The sequence below is a fragment of the Phalacrocorax carbo genome, chromosome 4 (genome assembly GCF_963921805.1).
Source record: "Phalacrocorax carbo chromosome 4, bPhaCar2.1, whole genome shotgun sequence".
NCBI classification, from domain to species: Eukaryota; Metazoa; Chordata; class Aves; order Suliformes; family Phalacrocoracidae; genus Phalacrocorax; species Phalacrocorax carbo.
Window position 1 is genome coordinate 81,582,799 of NC_087516.1, and position 18,873 is coordinate 81,601,671.

Below are 18,873 nucleotides of genomic sequence, written 5' to 3' on the forward strand. Positions count from 1 at the left end.
CCTGACTTCACAGAACAGCACAGAAAACAAAAACTAGTTTCCTTCATTGGCGAGATACACAGCAGCTTTCCACAAGTAACTGCACTAGTCGCTCCGTAGGGGACTGAGTCAAGACAACAAAAGCACTGCACATTCTGCGGTTTCACAAGAGTAAAGAGCCCAGCATTACGGATGTAACATGTGCTGGCCTTTCAGCTGCAACTGTGGAAACCGGGCAGCACCGCAGCAGAGGTTACAGAAATGCTTTTATTAAAGTAAGAACTATTACGTGCAAAGAAAAACACAAACGAACTAGGGTGATTTCAGCTACCAACAGAAGGGATTTAAATAACAAACGCCCATTTGAGACAATGTCTCTAGTTACACAGACTTTACAAATGAAATTCACGAGTTAGATTTATTATTTTCTTTCCATAAAAGACAATTTGAATTACACTCTTTGCTTTCCAGGCTTGACCATCAGATCTACAAGACATCAGGTACTAACAGATTCTTGGGCATTTTTTCCTTCATCATCATTATCATCTGCATTTTTTTCTCCTTCTTCTTTCTCCACCTGAGGTAGAAGTCCATCAAGCTTCAATAGCAAACCTTCACTGGTTGAAGATCTAATAACCAACTTCTGCACAAGAGGACCTAGAAAACAAAGAACACCCCCAGTTCAGTCACTCTGCCACTCACCACGCCTCCAGGCTGATTTATCTCAGTACTAATCCACACTATGCCAAGCACATGACCACAATCGGAACGACACATGTAGACACATCCCCTCAGTACAGATAGTTTAACATCTACCCGGGTGTTTCGGGTTCAAAATGCAATTCATACTCTGGTGCCATAAAAGGTACTAACTTGATGGCCACCTTACTTCCTTGGGACCTCACCAGCCATTGGCATAACTGGTGTCCCTGGGCCTTAGAACACACAAATAAAGCTTCATACACACACCCACTCACACCCCTACTCCTCCAAAAGATGAAATATAGGTGAACTCACTTTGGGAAGTGGGCCTGATTGACAAGACACATACAGGTGGGAAGTTTGTTCATCACCCAAATATTCACACATGACTACAAACAAAAAGAAACCTTTCCTAATCCAGGATCCTCTCATGAAATGCTGAGGTAACCTTCTGACAAGAACTACAAAAACCAGTCAGATTTCTTTACAGAAGATTAACTAGATCGACACTATACTCTGAGAACATTTGCCTGATGGTATTTTCAGTCTTGCATTAGATCAAGTGACTCACAGAGGAATGCCATTTTAGTGTTAACATAGCTACACGAAGACATGCTATTACATATGGGAAGTCTGAAGGGAACTAAAGACCCTATATCTAGTTGGTCTAAGTTAACAGGTTGGTTTAAGTGCCTGACAGTCAGCACATGTATCTAGACTCCATTGCTGTAAAGATGTGTTAATTATCAAGTTTGCTTCCTATAAATAACATATCTAATCAATCCAATAAGAGACCCACCACAAGAATCAAGCTTGATACTCCAAGATCAGTACAAATGCTGCTAAGAGCAGAAAAGCTTACCCTTACTTAGTTAGGTTGCTGTAGTTCACATACAAACTCATTAAGGACAATACCACCACCACTTTCTGCTTCTGTTTACTCATATTTCAAGTCAACCAACCCCTTATACTTTTTATTTGGGCTGAAATGCTTCTGAAGGCATGCGGATTTGGCTTTTCGTGGTCTGTTCTCTGTACAGCAGTTAACAGTAACAGCACCACTGTAAGAGATGCAAAATGCTTCTTTTTTCCAGACGTTAAGCCATTATTAACCTAAAAAGTTATTTTCTTAACTTAAACAAGGCCATTCTTCCATCAAGTTATGTTCATAAATAGTTCTTTTCATGCCAGCTAAGGAGATGACATTTGTTTAACGTCTGCTTCATTAACACAAAGAGCAGATACCATGTTAGCTGTTCACATTCTTTGCTCAGAACAGTGAGCAGAACCCACAGGAACAACACATAGAATTCACACCTTTACTCCATTGTTATCTGATCCTTTTGCTGAGGCATTAAAAAATCCCAAAGGATTAACAGCTTCTCCCCTGAAGCAGCATCAATTTTAAAAATATCTTGATAAAAGAAAAATTAAAAGGGGGTATACCTTCACACAGGGTAGCTAACCACACTACTTGTTAACGGAAGCATAGATTTTTAACTGCCAGTGGATTCCAGGTTCATATTCTTTACACTGAGCCTTAAGAGGGTCACATCAGCGAGGTAAAACCAATGCACGCAGATGCCAAAGACCTCCACAGCTCATAAGGATTTCCTTGTTTGGCTTTCATCTCTTTAAGCATCAAGCCTGCAAACTTTGTCTTGTACAACATCTCACTCCTCTCCTCACAGAGACATTTGTGCAGTGCCGTGGGGCAGTTAAAAGTTCACACCAATAAGAAGAGATGCTATTCACGGCCTTACAGGCTGTCAATTTCTTAGGTCTTGGTTTACCGAGCTGCCTAAAGCTCCCTCCTCCTGTCCCAAGGCAGACAAAACAGCACGATCATTTAATGACAACCTGGTGGAGAACACTCATTTCTTCATCTTGTTTGCTGTAACTTCAACTACTACATTAGAAGAACAGCTGCTTACCGTAAGTCGATGGCTTGAATGTGCAGATATCATCGATAACTGTTTTTAGATTGGCAATAATCTGCTCAGTAGGCATATCCAGCTGAAAAAGGATAATGCAAAGTTAGCCATGGTGATACTTCAAGCCTAGATTAATAAATCGGAAAGCACTGGGTACGGGTTTGTTCTACATTTGGATAGACTTGGTTTCTCTGTGCTCCCTGTTAAGGAGTTACTAATCCCATTAACAGCCTCATCTAAACGACTCAGAGAAAAAAGTATTTTATACATGGTTATACGCTCATTATTCTCCATATTTCTACTCATGACATTAAATTTCCATGGCTCTAACAACATGTAGCCTTGAAGAGGGAAAGTCTTAAAAGTCATTATCATAGGCAAGGGTTTTCACAAAAATCGTATTAAAATGAAGCATTTGAGGGAAGAAGCTTCAAGGAGCAGCTGTCAAAGACCACACAACAGATCAACTCAGGAAACAAGCATCTAAAACTGAATGCATTAAGAACTTTAACAAAACTAAATGAATAATATAAAAATTAAATTTCTTTCCCATTTTAACATATTACATGGATTTTCTATTTTTCACATGAAGTATATGGAAGTACCAAAGTATGAGTACATACGCCAGTTCTGTAACTACCCGTTTTACACACCCAGGTTCCCATCCGTGGCATTTTTGACCTTCCAACAAAACCCGTGGCCTCATTCTACCCTATGTCCTGCTCTAATGGAGCACACGAGCGCACCTCACTTTAGGCACATACATGATCCTCACTGGACCAATCAGACACTTGGAAGTGAACCAACACTGTAGCCAAAAAAACCCCTCCATATTCCCTTGTACACCAATCACCTTAAACTACGACTGCTATTCATCTCACCTGGACTCTCTTCAAGAACGTGCAACTCGTGATCAAGAAACATGCCAAGCTGAACACCCTGAGATCAAAGCCAGGACCAAAGTCTCTCTCAGCTCCTGAAGAACTTAACATTTATTTCTCAGACATAATGTTCGGGTGCTATAATGCCCTACTAGGCTTTATTTAATTTGCCATCTGGTCTCACCCGTATCATCCACTTATCTTTATCCAGATGGAAACAATGAACTTTTTTTCCTAGATGTTCCAGCTACGCAATTAAGAAGAAAATAGCATTTATTCTCACAATATTAACTCCGTTTCAGGGGAGCATCCAGGCATCACTGAGTTTCCTCTTCCTCTCAGCCACCTCCCAGTGCAGCGTGAGCAGATTTAATTAGTATCTCACTTATCTGCAAACATATGCATTACTTTGCAATAGAAATACTGTTATACTTGACTACTCTCCTCCCAAATCTGGTCCATTAATGTCTCTTTATGCTCTTCTGGCAGCCTTAAAATCCAAATCCTGCTCCTCTGTTAGATGGGCCAGAAAACATTGGTCTTCATAATTGTTATGCTGATTGCAATGTGCTTAATCATTCATAAATCAGCAGTCATAAAAATCTGTTTGTTAACGCTGAGCATTGCAATTCACTGACAGACTCACTGTACCAAATTAAAAATAAAGGAATGAATACTCAGAACCATTGAAACACAAAAATTCATTGTTAAGAACTAATTAGAAACCAGACTTCAAAGAAAGCATTTGCTTCCAAACCTTACACTAGCTCAGGTCTTAAGCAAACCTTCAGCTGTACAATTTCAGTGAGCTACTTGGCACTCACCGTCTGCAACAGTCTAGAATCATCATCCATAAGGGACAAAATTTGCAAGTTGCTCTGAACACGTTACACCTTCTTATAAAGATGTAGAGGTACCACACATAACGAGACAAGACCCATCTCAAAATAGGAAGACATTAGTTAATATTCTGTATTTGTTAAGACAGGAAAATATGACAGAGCGACTTGCATTCAGTCAGACAGCGTGACACATCCCAAGAGATCACGAACCAGAATTTACTTGAGATGCCGACAGCTCCATAACCAAGACACGTAACGCTCAGAAGGTTCCAAGTATTTCAAAATAGCTTCCACATCCAAATCAATATTCCAGCTTCCAAATATGTATTCCACAGTAGAACTCTGTGTATACACAATCGCTGTGTATCAGCACTTCAATATTTAGTTTAGTTCAAACCTCTGCCAAACTGACAAAAGTACCTTGGAGTAGATCTTGAAGGCTGTGCAAACTATTTGTTCACCTCAATTGAAGTGAGAATTAAGTATCTTCAAGTCCTGAGCCTTCCTAAATAACAACCACGCCTGCAGAGGGAGCAACTATAAATCAATTTCTAGTCTACTTTGTAGAAATACAACCTAACCTAAGTACCTTAGGAAATGACAGTATATACTACAGTCAAAACATGGAAATTATTACCTATCATTACTGTTTAAAGTTTAGGACACTTATCTCTAGAGCAGCACAAGGTGCTGCAAAAAGATTCAGGGGAGTTATTGAAAAAAAGGAACCAATAAGAAACATGTTTCTATTGGTCTTTAAAAGGGCCTCCCACTAACTCTGCTGCCTAGTGGGAAATTGCCTATTAGTATTCAGCATCGCCGAAGTTTCACCAAAAGCAGATCACGTTTCACACTTGATTCCGGAAGTCTCAGACTCTGATCTTCTAGCAGATTTTAAGAACATTGCAACTGAATACGCAGAAGAGCCACTCGGCTATTTGTTGGCTAAGTATGCAAATGAACGAAGGGATGCCCTGCTATTAAAACACTCGCTTTAGCCACGGAACTGCTTTTCTAAACTGTATTTAGAGAATCATATTAAGAGATCATTCAGAGCAGTGAAACTGTACCGCAGACTTAACTACCACACAGCTTGAATGTAACACGCATGTAGGGAACGGCAGCCGTGGCACAGCAGGAACACTCGGTAGAAGAAAAGATATGATTAACACAAAACCATTAATACTCTGCAGAACAAGAACCTTGCCAGCTATTTAAGTCAATGCTTGAAGAATCAGAGGGCAGGAAAAAAAACCTAGAAACTAGCCACTAAGAGAAGCCACAGGCAGGCACGGCAAAGCTGTTCTATGTGGTAGGAGCAGTATGGGGTGTGCGCGCAGCACAGGATTAAGCAGGTTACGTACAGAAAGGAACCTGGCATTTTAGACGTTCAAGTTCAAGAGCATGAACGACCTCCCTCCAAAAAGAGTGAGACAGAAGTCCTGCAGGTGCAAATGTTACAGAGAATGAGGTAAACTCATTTTCTACACCACAACAGGCAAAAAAAACCGAAAAAACAACGAATTCTGTTCCTGAGGACAGGAAAGGTGTGATTTGAGACATGCATGATTACTATATAAGATTCTTAATGGTCTGGGAACCAGCAAATGAAAGAAAACTTAAATAAAATTAAATCCAGTATGTATCATCTATACCTCAAAAAAGAAAGACTGAGCAACAAAAAAATAATGAAATGAAAATAAAGCTAACAGTCAACAAAAATGAAGTTTCTTGATGACAATTACTATCATTTTCTTCAGTTTATAGCCTGTTCTACAAAAGTTTCACTACCTAAGCTAAAAAAAGAAATACAACCCAAAGCTGACAGCTCTTAGGTTCAGATCATACACTGACTTGCATACAAACGTTCCTACCCACTGCAATCTGCAACTGACTCAGCTATCACACAAATCCAACAAGTGGCTTCTGCTACATACTACACAAAAACCGAAACCCATGCTAATGCAGACTAACCAAAAATGGCACTTCCACTGCTTTGTACCTTCTCTAAATATACCTATAGTTTACCAGGACTGGTCCTCCAAACAAACCAACCCACCCCAAAAAGCCAAAGCACTGAGTTGATAGCAGCCTGCACATGTTACTGTTGCATCGAATGAAATGGGCATAGCATCTTGCTTCATTCACCAGTTCTATGAAGCTTTGTGCAGCTTCAATTTAAGTGAAACAGGAAAAGTGAAATAACCCCTCATGACATGGGTCCACGAGAAAATAAGCCCTCATGGCACTCATCCTCTGTTTTTGCTATTCAAAGGAACTGTACTTCACCCTTTCAGCTACTAACATTTTAGTCTCTATAATATTTAGAGCTGTTTAATCAAATACAATTTAGAAGTACAAAGTAATATTTAAAGGGAAGTGAAACTACTTTTAACAGGTACAGTACCCATAAGTCAACAGGAAAACTCCACGGCAGACAAAAAGATATGACTCCAACAGCATTTCTCATCAGCATGGTTTGCATAGAAGAAATACAAGACACCGTTTAAATTCCAAGTCAGTCCACCCAACTTCCCTTATTCCTGTGCCCAGTGAAAGTCCTGTAATACTCACCTCTGTGACCACATTGGTTTTATCTACCCACTTCTCCCTGGAGGAAGGCAGACAGCCTTTTTCGGGTTTTTTTGCACATACATCTAACAAAATAGGCATTTTCAATTTGGACGGCAGTCATTTCACACCACACTCGAGAAATTAAGAGGTATAGAGCTTGAGCCTCTGTCTCGCTCACATGATCTGTTCTTCCAGCAAGCAGGATTAAGAATATAGACTATAATATATACTCCTAAAGTAATGCCTACTACAGCAAGGCAAATCAGTCCATGCTCTGTTCCATGAAAGAGTTATTTTTGCTCTTCCCTCCTGTCCCTTTTCGAAGTTGCCAGAAAAATATATATTAGCACTGATCCACCCACTTCTCTTGCAACCTTTTCTTCAACTGAGGGCTTCCAACACCAAGTCATGAGGACTTAAAACTCTTATAATAAAGGCTGCAATAATCAGGAAATTAAGGGTTTTAGCATCTTCACTCACAATTCAGGCACCAGCTTTTCTGAAGAGCTATAGGACAAGGCAGATGTTAAAAACTATCCATTCCAAACACAGAACTGGAATTTTTATGGCTTTATTTCATGACATTTAATAGACCTGAGCTGCCTGGTGACCATTCAACCAGAAAGCTAAGTCAGTCCTCAGAGCATCTTAATTAGTCTTACACGTGTGGTATTGGAGGGGAAGGAGGCAGAAATCCACTCCAAGTCCCCTAATGCAGCTGTTGAGAGAAACTAAGAAGACCAGAAAACCCAGAGACAGCCAGATTTTCACATCTGACATCCTCAAGAGCAAGATTTAGAATTCCAACTATCCATAAAAATTGTATTTCAGTTGAATGCAAAACAAGAAATGAGTTCATGGAAACAGACTTGAGTTCATAGCTCTGCTTTCCAAGCAGGTACCATTCATCTCCTCATGCTGTCTATTAAGACGTTTACCTTTTTCACCCATTTTACCTTTTCACAACAGTGAGATGTTTCTGGAGCACGAGAAACTGCCACGCAATTATCAATGGTAACATGACCAGCATCCCATAACAACATGCAACTCCTGCATCATTCTAATGTAACCAGATTTTTCTCTTGATCTCCACACAAAACACTTGACACTATGGAACTCCAAGAACTTGTCTTTGAATGCCGCTAAACAAAATGGTAGCTACACCTATTTTAAATACCAGGTTTAAAGCTACTCCCAAGAAGTTTTGTTTCGCTTTGCGGCACCATAACGCAGCAACTCCACTTGGCCATCATGCTGGAACATCAAGCATCTTTCATTACACAGTGGGGGCAGGAACTCGCATCTCTGCTTTCAGGAACAAGAGGAAAGCCTCTGAACCAACAGCGAAGTGTTGACAAATGTGGCAGAACAGCATTTCTGCACCATTTGCAAAGACATCTGGAGGATTGACAGTATCGATAAGAGAAGAGTACTGACGTGTTTTGTGTTGCCTTGCTTTCATAGGTTTCTGCTCAGTTATGATTCGTCCCGAGAAGGTCAGGATAAAGGAGAAAACAGAGTTCTGTCTAGGAGCCTATACTAAGATGGACCTTGCAGATAGCATTTTCTCATCCTGGCACTCACAGTAGATGCATTTCTGAGGTAGTAGCCCCATGTAGTCTACAGGAAACTAAAAACAATGTAGGCATAGAAATACCCTTACTGAGGCCGTTGTAAAGGGCTATTTCCTATTCCTAGTTTAACTCGCTACAACTTTTTCCACATCCTTAGTCCTGTTTTGTTCCTAACTCAAGCCTTTTGCCAGTACAAGACTACTAGGAAGACATTATTCAGGTACGGCCCAGCACGTACCCTCAGGACCTGCACAACAGCTTCAACTCTGAGGTACATAACGCTGAGTATGTCTCTCATCTTGCAACTGTCAATAGTTGCAATCACTGAGGAATAGCACTGCAGACAGGCAAGCCTTTCCATGTGATCTCACGTAGATGGAGATAGAGACTAGGGAATCGCTCGAACAGGTAACAGACAACTGTTACAACCTACGCCAACTGCATTATTCCCTTCATCCCCCAATAAGCATATTTCAACTCTCAGGCATTCAAAATGCCAAGAGTGAACAGCTCTTCCTCGACTATAGTATTTCTTCCTCCCTCCTTTATGGAGTGCAGAGCTAAAGATCCATTAATTAGTCTTTTTTTTAATTTCTTCTTTTTTTCTAAGGGACACTGACACTCTGGGCTTTCAACCCCATTAACAGCCAAGGGAGGTAGATGCTACTTCTAGTGGACTCTGGCGTTTCTGTTCCCCGCCTTAACTCTCACTTCCATGCACTTGTATGTTCGGTGTACCAAGTCTGTGAATGAAACAGTGCTCCTGCAGACATGTCCCTTCCCAGAAAATACATCCTTCCGAACAAACCTTGAAGTCTCACCTCCTAAAACAGTCTTATTCTTTTCCATAGAAGACCCATTTCACAGGCAGCTCTCTGCACAGGTAGGAGGAAACACTAGAAGTTCTCTTCTGGTGTCACATTTGGACTCTGATTTTTCTAAGACAACTCCAACTTGGGGAAAAAGAAGTTTATAGTGATAGACAGCCTGTCAGGGCTCAAGACGTAGACCAAAACTCTCAGAAACTGGTCTCAGTTTCACTACCTTGGATCTACTAATTAAACTTAACTGCTGCCAACTTCTGGGCTTTTCAAAGACATCTCAATTACTACTAAGAAAACACCACTGAGGCTGCTGACTTATGTGGGAGCGCAGTGTTACATCAGGCCACAGGCCATAACTGAACTAACAGGCAACATGAGACAGCAGCACTAAAGAGAAAACAGCTGAGAAATGCCAGCTTGGCAGACTCCCAGAAACATCTACGCTACTGTTTGGAATACAGCAACAGATCTTCATGCTTCTGTGTAATTCATAAATTATTATTTTCTCACTGTCAAGATATAAAAAGCTCCAGATTTAGCAGTGAGCAGATACACATAACCACTCAAGTCTCTCACAGCCTCCCAGAGCCTTGCCTGCACTCGATTTCCTTCCAGCAGTGCTGCACAAACAGTAAGAAAACTAGGTCAGGTAAAGGATAGTAGCTGGAGAGGGTGGAGGCATTTTACACCAGCCATCACCACTGAGTCACCCGTCGGCACACACAACTCAAGACACAACAGCGTGACAGAGCATGCCAGGCTGCATGTGCGGTGTTAGCGTCACCTCTGCCACGTCACTGATGTTAGCTGAGCACATACCAACTCTGTAAGCAAACCCTTGTCCTACCGTTTCTGATCCAAGATTAGGAATGGATTCACTAGAACCTATTGTTTACTCGTACTGAGGGACACTTCCAGCTGCACCAGACCTTCTGAAGCGCCACAAAACCGCAGGGCTGAGCTGCCTAAACACAGAACCTAAGGTGATCTGTAACACCAACAATCTTACATCAGTAGGAGGATGTGGTTTTAACTTCAGAAACTCTACCCACAGCTGCAGGACACTACACTATGCAGAACCAGCTGCAATTGCACTGAACACTGTCATGACATCAGAGCTCTTCATTCACCTTTATTAAAAACCTGATTTTTCTTCTTGACTATCCAAGATGACACTTAAAAGTAAGTTTAATTTGTAGGTATTTTTTCAGCTGATCTACAGTACAGAATATTTCAAGTCCAAAGCAAAAGTTGAAGAACACAGTCAATATCCTTGAAACCAAGAGCGATCTATGGATTTGAGCTATTTCACACAGCCCATTAAACAGCTGAAAACACTTCCTGCCTGTATCAAAGTGTAATATAAAACACACATTAGCAGAAGAGTCCCAAGAACCTCAGTTTTAAGTATCATCTACACAAGCAAGTCCTTGAAATTCACATGCACAGCTCAGAGGAGCTAGCCAGAATTAACGAACTTGCTTATCTCTAACACCACCAGACAAAGCTTCAGCGGTGAGATACTTTGTACGCTTCCTTTCTGTACCAGTACCAGTTAAAGGAAAACTAAATCAGGCAGGATTACAAAGAGACAAAACACAGTGAGAAGAAAAAGCACAGTTTGGAGCTGGGAAAATAAATAATTTGAAAAATTTTAAAGGAAAACCTATTAAGGGCCTAAAATAAGAGAGAAAAGATATAAGAAATTGTGCTATATAAGGGTATGTCAGCAAAGCACAAATTAATTATTTCAGCAAACAGTTCTTGTTTTTTGCTCCAGTCCAGGGCTGAAGTTATGAAAGTTAAATGAGTCTTTAAATATTAGGCTAAAGCAAACGCTTCTGAATCCACCTGTGCCTATTGGCCATAGTCTTACAACCCATAGCTTGCTTACTTAAAAAACCCAAACAAACCCAATCTTTCTTTGACTCACAGTAGAGTGCTGGGGAAGGCAGGAGGAAAGGGAAGGCTACGTTAAGATGTCAGCTCAGAAGGAGACTAATAGGAGTAGTACCTTTCTCATCCTATTTTGTTCATTATTACAATTCCTCGCCAGTCTAGTGGCAAATACAGATCCCATTCTTGGCATCCTTAACTTCTGAGCATCAGGTATGCCTTGCTCTCAGTTTTGGCGGAGCCATCTTCTATGACCACATGTGAAGAACATACAGGGCTCACATCAGCTGAAGACATCACACAACAGAGAGTTAAAAGTTCCCTTTACTCCACAAGCTAGGTACAGAACGCTGTTAAAGATCTTGGGAACACACCAATTAAAAGCAGGGTTTTTTTCCCCTCTTTCAAAACTAACTCCAGTTCTGGTCAGTAGAGAAAACTTACCAATTCTATGTACAACTTACTCTTGCTATTCTTGTCTTGATTACATTCTCATCTTCTACCACGTACTCAAGACCTTCTCTGAAGAGTTGCACCATTTTGGGAATATCACTGCCCAGGGAATCTAATTTTTAAAAAAGAAGGCAAAAAAAAGTTGTCTGAGTAATGCTTATTAGCGTGGCTAAGCGTGATATGAGTAACGAGATAATTCAATCTTGCAATTAAGGCAGTTTAAGTCCTATCAAAAATGAAGCTTCGCGGACAAGATGACAAGTGTCCTCACACATACTACAGAGATTCTATCTTCCCTCCTTCCTCATTCATCAGCAGAATTGAATACTAACGTAGTAGGAAATGTAACCAAGGCTTCACTTCAAATAAAGAACCTGTTTACATCTACATAAAACAAAGCTTTGTTACCTAATGAAATTAAAGCAGCTTAGAAGACCAAAACGTACTGAGTTAGGTGTAGAACAAGTCCCAAGTCTTCCTTGAAAACTACGTCTACAGCTACATAACAGCAAGGTCACACGCTACCTAGAACCCACTGGCCCGATCCAGCCACTCCCACAAGACAAGAGAGCTGTTTCCTATCTCAATTGCTTCACATACAAGCATTACTTCTCCCATGTATGTTTCAATGGCTCCAAGAGAAATGGGCCCTGGATAAGCCACAAATCAAGTACGTTCATACTGGCATAATACAGCTTCCATTTGTTCCAAAAAGTATCTCAGGTTGCGGTGTTCTGGACAGGTTAATAGGTTTTTCTCAAATGTTTAGGAGCCTAAAAACACTGCCCACAGCTTGTGAAACATTAAGACAGCTGGGGCAGGGAAGTAAGATATAGGGTTCAAGACTCAGAGCTTCATGCAGCTGGCACAGGCTCTACGGCTGATAAACAGCCTTTCTTTTTTCTTATTTTAAAAAGACCCCTGACACGTAACTAAAACAATTCCGCCAGCAAGGGAGGAGAAAAATATTTAGACTGATATTTGTTGCTGTGAAAACCTGAAGAGGAAATGTCTTCAGCATTACGGAAAAGGAGAGACCACACAGGTGACTGGGCAGGTTGTACTAAGGAAAAGCACAAATAACTCTGTTGCTGAGCAGTGATTAACAGGCAGAAGGAGAGGCAGCAGTCACGAAGCTGGGATCCAAACAATTGCACAACAGTTACACAATGGTCTCAGTGAATATGTTTTTTTCAAGTTGCTTCTGTTTTCCTGGGTAACTTCACGATACTATTATGGCTCATCAGGACTAACAAGCATAGGGGGAACTAGTAGTCAATCTTATCTTGATCCTAGTCCCACATTTGCCTGGTGTAGGAGAAAAGCATAGTTTTAGATTCCTGAAACTGCTCTTATCTAAAACAAGCAGTTCAGACGCATACAGTCTAACCCTCAAAGAAGTTTCAGTGTTGCCTCTAGAGTTAAATCCTGTTCTGTACTTCAAACTTGTAAGAAAGAATGGCTTCTTACTCCTTTTTGTGTTTGGGTATTTTCGTCTTAGTTTGTTCCTTAATGGTATTAGCTTCGGCATTATTGCAGGAACAGCTACATAGAAGTCCACTTGGATTTCATCTTCCAAAATCTGCAATAAAAACAATTAACTATATTTAGGAATACAATAAATGACCTCAGTATGCAACTTGACCGACAAGCACCTCTGAGCACAGAAACCCATCTCACTCTTGATATTGGCTGCTAACTTCAAGCTAGAGTTTGCGGCACGTGACTTTGCTTGCTCCCTCCTCCTCAGTCGCTGTTTAAGTTTGGATATTTAGATAAGTCTTAAAAAAAAAAAAAACAACTAATAAATACCCATTTGACTAATTCAACTCCTCCCACAACAGCAGCGCCATTCTCTCGAGCTATTTCAGCTTCTTGCTCATCCTGTTGAGAGAAAAAAAAATTTGGTAACTAATTAGTCTATATCAACAGCACTGGATAGGTGATTTATCTTGGACAAACTGGGTATAAAACCAGGCTATTTACAGGTTAAGGAGGAAAGAACGGTTCAAGGCAATCCAAGACCAAAATTACCAGTGATTTAATATAGGAGCAGCAATTTTACTTCATTCCAGGTTCCAATAAGCAGCAGTCAAGTCTTTAGTCAACTTGTACTGGAGAAGGACAAAGGCCCATCCCATTTGCTGAGCAGCTCTATCAAGAGCCCTTTCTCTCTCCCCTTCATCCCCTAGAAACTACAGCAAACCAACCACTGGATGGAGCCAACGTCTTAGTCTGAGCTTAAAGAAAAGCACAGAACATGCTACTAAAACCCACTGTAAAATAAGGCTATTCAACTTTTGAAAGTGCTATTAAACTTTGGCTTCAAAGAGCATTTAGAAGTTAACCTCGTCTGTCCACTGCAAGGTTGTGCTTTTAACAGCCTGAAATACGGAAAAGTAAAAGGCATCAGTTCTGTAAAAACTTTGGCTCAAGCTTTTGATACAAGCAGATATTCGTGACACAAAGCCAGAATCAACTTATCCTCACAAGAATAAACTGAACAGCTCCACACTTCCATCCAGAAGGGTTTGGGGCAGAGGGCTGCTAAGTTGTTTAGGGTTTTGGAGAATTTCCTTCCCCTTCCTCACCCAAAGGCATCCTGGTACAGCACAAGTTACTCTGAATAACACCCGCTTCTCATCTGCGTCGCCTGCTAAGGCTTCAGAGCACAGGGCTGGAAGCGGCTGCTACACTAAACCACCTGCCTAACACAAAGGTGACAAACGTTTTACTCTATACATGACCTTTAATCATCTCTTCTTTAGTCACATCTATGCGGACACTTACTCCTCAAGTCCATCGCTAGGATAATCTATATATACTTAAACCTACCAAGATGAAGGAAATCCCATCAGATGCTTGTTAATATATTAAGACGCTGCTGAAGACTAATCCTAGACAGACTTAGAGAGTTGTGTAAAGAATTCGCAGGGTCTTCTCAGTAAGAGGTATAGTACTTGCATGGGAATTAGTTGTGGTGTAAGAGCATGCCGGGTACATAGATGTATGAAGTGAGTAATTCAGGCTTACCCACCTCTGTGAAAACCAAGACTTTATTTGTTTCATCTGTGAAGCGATGTGGAAGAAGAACAGTGTTTGCAAATGGATCCACTTTTTTCTAATAAGAAAGGAAAATATTAAAACAAACAAAAGAAATGGTGACTTAATGGTAAGGTACACAACGGCATGCAGTTGTTCCCCTAAACAGCAATCCTGTCCACGCTTTCCTTGCACCGAAGCCATAACAAGCAAGCACAATATCTAAGTTTTGACTGCTTTTTTATGCCTGGTATGTACTCAAATCTAAACTCATGAGACATGAGTGAGTTATGCTGCATTTTTTCCAAGAGGAAGGGACTGGGATCAGCAACTCCAGCATAGGACGGACTTGGATGGAGCAGGATGCACCAGGTTCAGGTGCAGTCAATAAGAAACACAGAGGTGCTGTAGCTGCAGCTTATCTAAAAGACGTTTCTGATACAATAGCTGATGCAAACCACCAGCAAGGAACACGTGTCTCATTAAGTTTTCAAAATACCACAGAGCCTCCAAAAGCAGGAGCGAAACCTCTGCATTTCTTTAAGCACGGAAGTATTTTCTAGCTCTGAGGGACCCCTGGTACAGCAAAGGAATGTTTAGTTACACATGCAAAGAAACCAACCCTCAAATAGCTTGTTTTCTGCTTATGGGGGAAGCAGAAGGAATTTTAGGAAAAGACTAAACTGGGCTAGAGACCTTTAAATCAAAAAGGTCACAGGCAAACAAGCGATAGCACTCTTTCAAAGAATGTTATTTAAAAAAAAATTCAAAACTTTTTTCGGAAGGTGAAGGACAGGGGCGGGAAGAAGCTTGTCTTGTCAATTCTCCTTGTAACAAACATCCCAGAGCAAAACACACACAATTTTGGTAACGCATCTTCAAGTGGAAAGCCCGAACAGATGCAAAGCTCAGTTTAGACATGAACTTTAGTCACATAATCGCCTGTTTGCAAAATCCTAAACAGTGGTGCTATCTTCACCTCAGGAATATGAGGGATGTTCAATAATTATACATGTATAAAGGCACAAAGCCACCTGCAAAAGCACACGTTATTCTGACAGAGAGGCTGCAAGAGGCAGCCGAGACTGCCAACAGCAGCAACGGCTCTGCACTTACAACACAGCCTTCCCATGTAAGAAGGAAAAAAGTATCAAAATTTGTACACGCTTTCAACCTACCTTCTTCTGTAGTGCCATATCTAGGAATACGTTAATATAGACGTACTGTTTGGGGTTAGTGAAGTCCAGCTCCTGGAATTTCTTTAGCATACCCACAGCCACTTCCACATCATAGGATGGCCGCTCATAATACCACGTCAAGTATACATCATCCACGGGCTTGCTCATCAGCGGCCGCCTCTTAGTTACTGCTTTCTTTTTTGTTCCTTCCTGCTTGGTCTTTTGTGAACCTTTTTTTCTAGTTCTGAAGACAATCAAAAAACTCTCATTAGATCATCAGCTCAAGAGTTTGGCACATGTTCCAAGAGAAAAACGTAGATAGTGTCACGTGTCACTCATTAGGTAACAATTCGTTAACAAGGAAGATTCTACATAAAAGTGAAAAACATCCCTAAATTCATCCCATTACTTGTCTCAGATGGCCAAGACAGAAATCAAAAGCTCTGAGGGCAATTAAGGTCCTCAAACAACACAGCCACAACTGTGCAGCAGGAAACCAAGTTAATGACCTGCTGCTGTATCAAAGCCAAAACAGTTTAAGATAACACACCAACTTTTACAGGTCTTGCCCTCACGTGGGCCTGTAGCGGGCATTGTGCCCGAGCTGCTCCTAAACCAAGGAAGTACCACACGCCTTCCTGGTAATCAGAAGGGCTTTTCTTCTTAGAGTCGATCATGGCAGTCCCACCTTTCCAAAATGTTTCACCTCCCTTTCCTGTATCATTTTGCATGCAGTTAACAAACACTAGCCCCAATCCTTGTTCTCCTATTTTCAAAGACTCTCAAATCAAGGAAAAAAAACCTAACTAATACCTACATACTCCATTCCTCTACTACAGTGAAAGACACTGCAACACTTAAGAACACTTGCTATACAGCACACTCTACTACACAATCATTTCTGCTTCTCCCACTTACACCATAATACTAGACTTAAAGAGACAACAAATTAAGCAACAAAAAGCAACCTGAAGCAAGAAAAGGAACTGTTTGAAATAGATTCTGTAAGCTCACCAGCTTTCATGCTGGTATTAAGGCTCATACTCCTAAGCAATAATCCAGCCATGCCCTCCAAAAGCACGCATCAAAAATATCAAGTAAATCTTTCCCCATAACCGTTACATTCGTTATTACAAAAGAAAGAGAAAACACTCCCTGCAAGGCCAGCTTAGACCTGCTTTCTCCAGCCTGTTTCTCCAGGAGCTTGCGGGAGGCCACCAAGGCCAGCTCAGCCGTTACAGCAACACTGCAGACATCGAAAGCACCAGAGACTCCCCCTCTACAGCCACCAGGACACCCGACGGCCAAGAGAGCCGCCTGGGATGGAAGGAGGCGCACTCACTTCGCGGCCGCAGCGTAGAGCCGAGCAGGCGGCGCGGCGCTCACCAAAGCGGGGGCGGCGGCGAGGCGCTGGTCGAGGCCGTGGAAGACCCACCCGCGGCGTGGGGCCAGTACTGCGAGGGAAAAACAAACATCACCTCAGAGAGGCGCCCCGGCCTCCCTCACCTCCCCAGCGGCCTCCCGCCAGGGGCCCCGCCACCCCCGCCGTCCCTCAGGGTCGCCCCCTGCCCCACAACCAAGGAAAAAGTCGCCGGCTAGAGAACGAAAAGAGCCAGAAGTCAACCCCCACGCTTTCCCGGCGGTAAAAACAGAGAACAAGCAAAGCCTCTTCACCTCCCCATAGGCAGCGGCCAGCGCGCGCCGCCATCTTGAAATGCGGCCGCGGTCCAGCGCGAAAAGTACTCCCCACCGCCACCAAAGGTTCCGGCGACGGCCGGAAGCGCCTCACGGTGCTCCCCTATCGCCGTCCCCCCAACCCGCCGCTGCCAGAGCCTGCCGTTCCAGGGGTGCGCCGGTCCCCCTTCCCGCCTTGTGCCGGGTGAGCATTGCCGTGGCGTGATTAAAAGCCTCCAGCTCGATTCTTAACCGACCTCGATACAAAACCGGGGTTTTCCTTCAGCCTTGCAAACAAATCAGGTTCTGCCCAGGAGGTGGTCAGTGGGCTGGGCCTGTGGCAGAGAGAGCCAACATGGTGGCTGGTGTCTCCGGCAGGCAGCCAGAGCCGCCTCCCTCAGAAACCGGTGTGTTTCCACCTCAAAGAAACGTCTGCTTTTGACTAGAAACTACCCAGCTCCTGCAGTTTTACTCCCCTCCCTGAAAGATCTGCATCCAATAATATTGTCTAAATTCAGTCCTCCTTGAAACTCTTGAGCTCAGGCTCATCTTTTCTGTGGGTTGGTTTGGGAATATTTGTGAAAAACCTGACTAGCAATGACACTAGAAACATGAGTTTTCTCATGGCGTGAAATGATTCAAGCTTTCTGCAGAAATGGCAGCTTTGCCTCCATCGCGACCACGGGCGCTGCGATGGCCTGGCTGCTGTTGGATATTTACATCTCACCTGGCATTCCCCAATACGACAGGGAGCATCTGCAACTAGAATTGTTATTTTTTAAATCTAACGTACGTGCATATGTAAAATAGCTTGTCACAAAATCGACATGTGCTCATCCAATGTAACTATAGGCCCAGTGTCCCAGGAAAGGATCGAGACAGGGAGGTGTGAGGGTGACAGGAGGTAAAAAACAAACCCTCCTTGGTGAAGGAAGTAAGGAGTGAAAAAGTGGGAATTTAAAACACCAAGGCAAAGCGGGTTTGGGGGAAGGAGGTTTTTTTGGAGGGTCATTAGGCACATATGTCTCCTGTAGTGGTGGCAGATGTAATACACGACTCACCAGGTGACTCCGTTTAATACACGCCTGCGATCAGGTAATGACCTGCATCCTTTACGGTCTTCCCTCATGACTCCTCAATCCCCTTGTGAGCCTCCAACTTGTTAGACACAAGGTCACTGCTGTGAATCACGGATTTTGGCCCTGGGAGGGAAATGGGGGCTGATGGTTAACGCAACCCATTCCCTGTTACTCACTCACTCTGACGCCCATTTCCTATCAAACCCCCTCGCTCTATCACAGAGGTTCCTTCCCGCTCTCT

General features: G+C 42.4%; 1 protein-coding gene across 1 annotated transcript; it reads right to left on the bottom strand.

The window, feature by feature from the left end:
- Positions 1–378: 378 nt before the first annotated feature.
- MRPL1 (mitochondrial ribosomal protein L1) lies at positions 379–17,657 on the bottom strand. The gene is made up of 9 exons (XM_064450663.1): positions 17,554–17,657; positions 17,222–17,333; positions 15,880–16,123; positions 14,697–14,780; positions 13,472–13,543; positions 13,130–13,241; positions 11,671–11,771; positions 2,616–2,697; positions 379–636 (listed from the first exon to the last, which is right to left on the bottom strand). The coding sequence occupies exons 1-9, from the start codon at positions 17,585–17,587 to the stop codon at positions 476–478; spliced, it is 1,002 nt and encodes a 333-aa protein (XP_064306733.1). The 5' UTR covers positions 17,588–17,657; the 3' UTR covers positions 379–475.
- Positions 17,658–18,873: the final 1,216 nt, after the last annotated feature.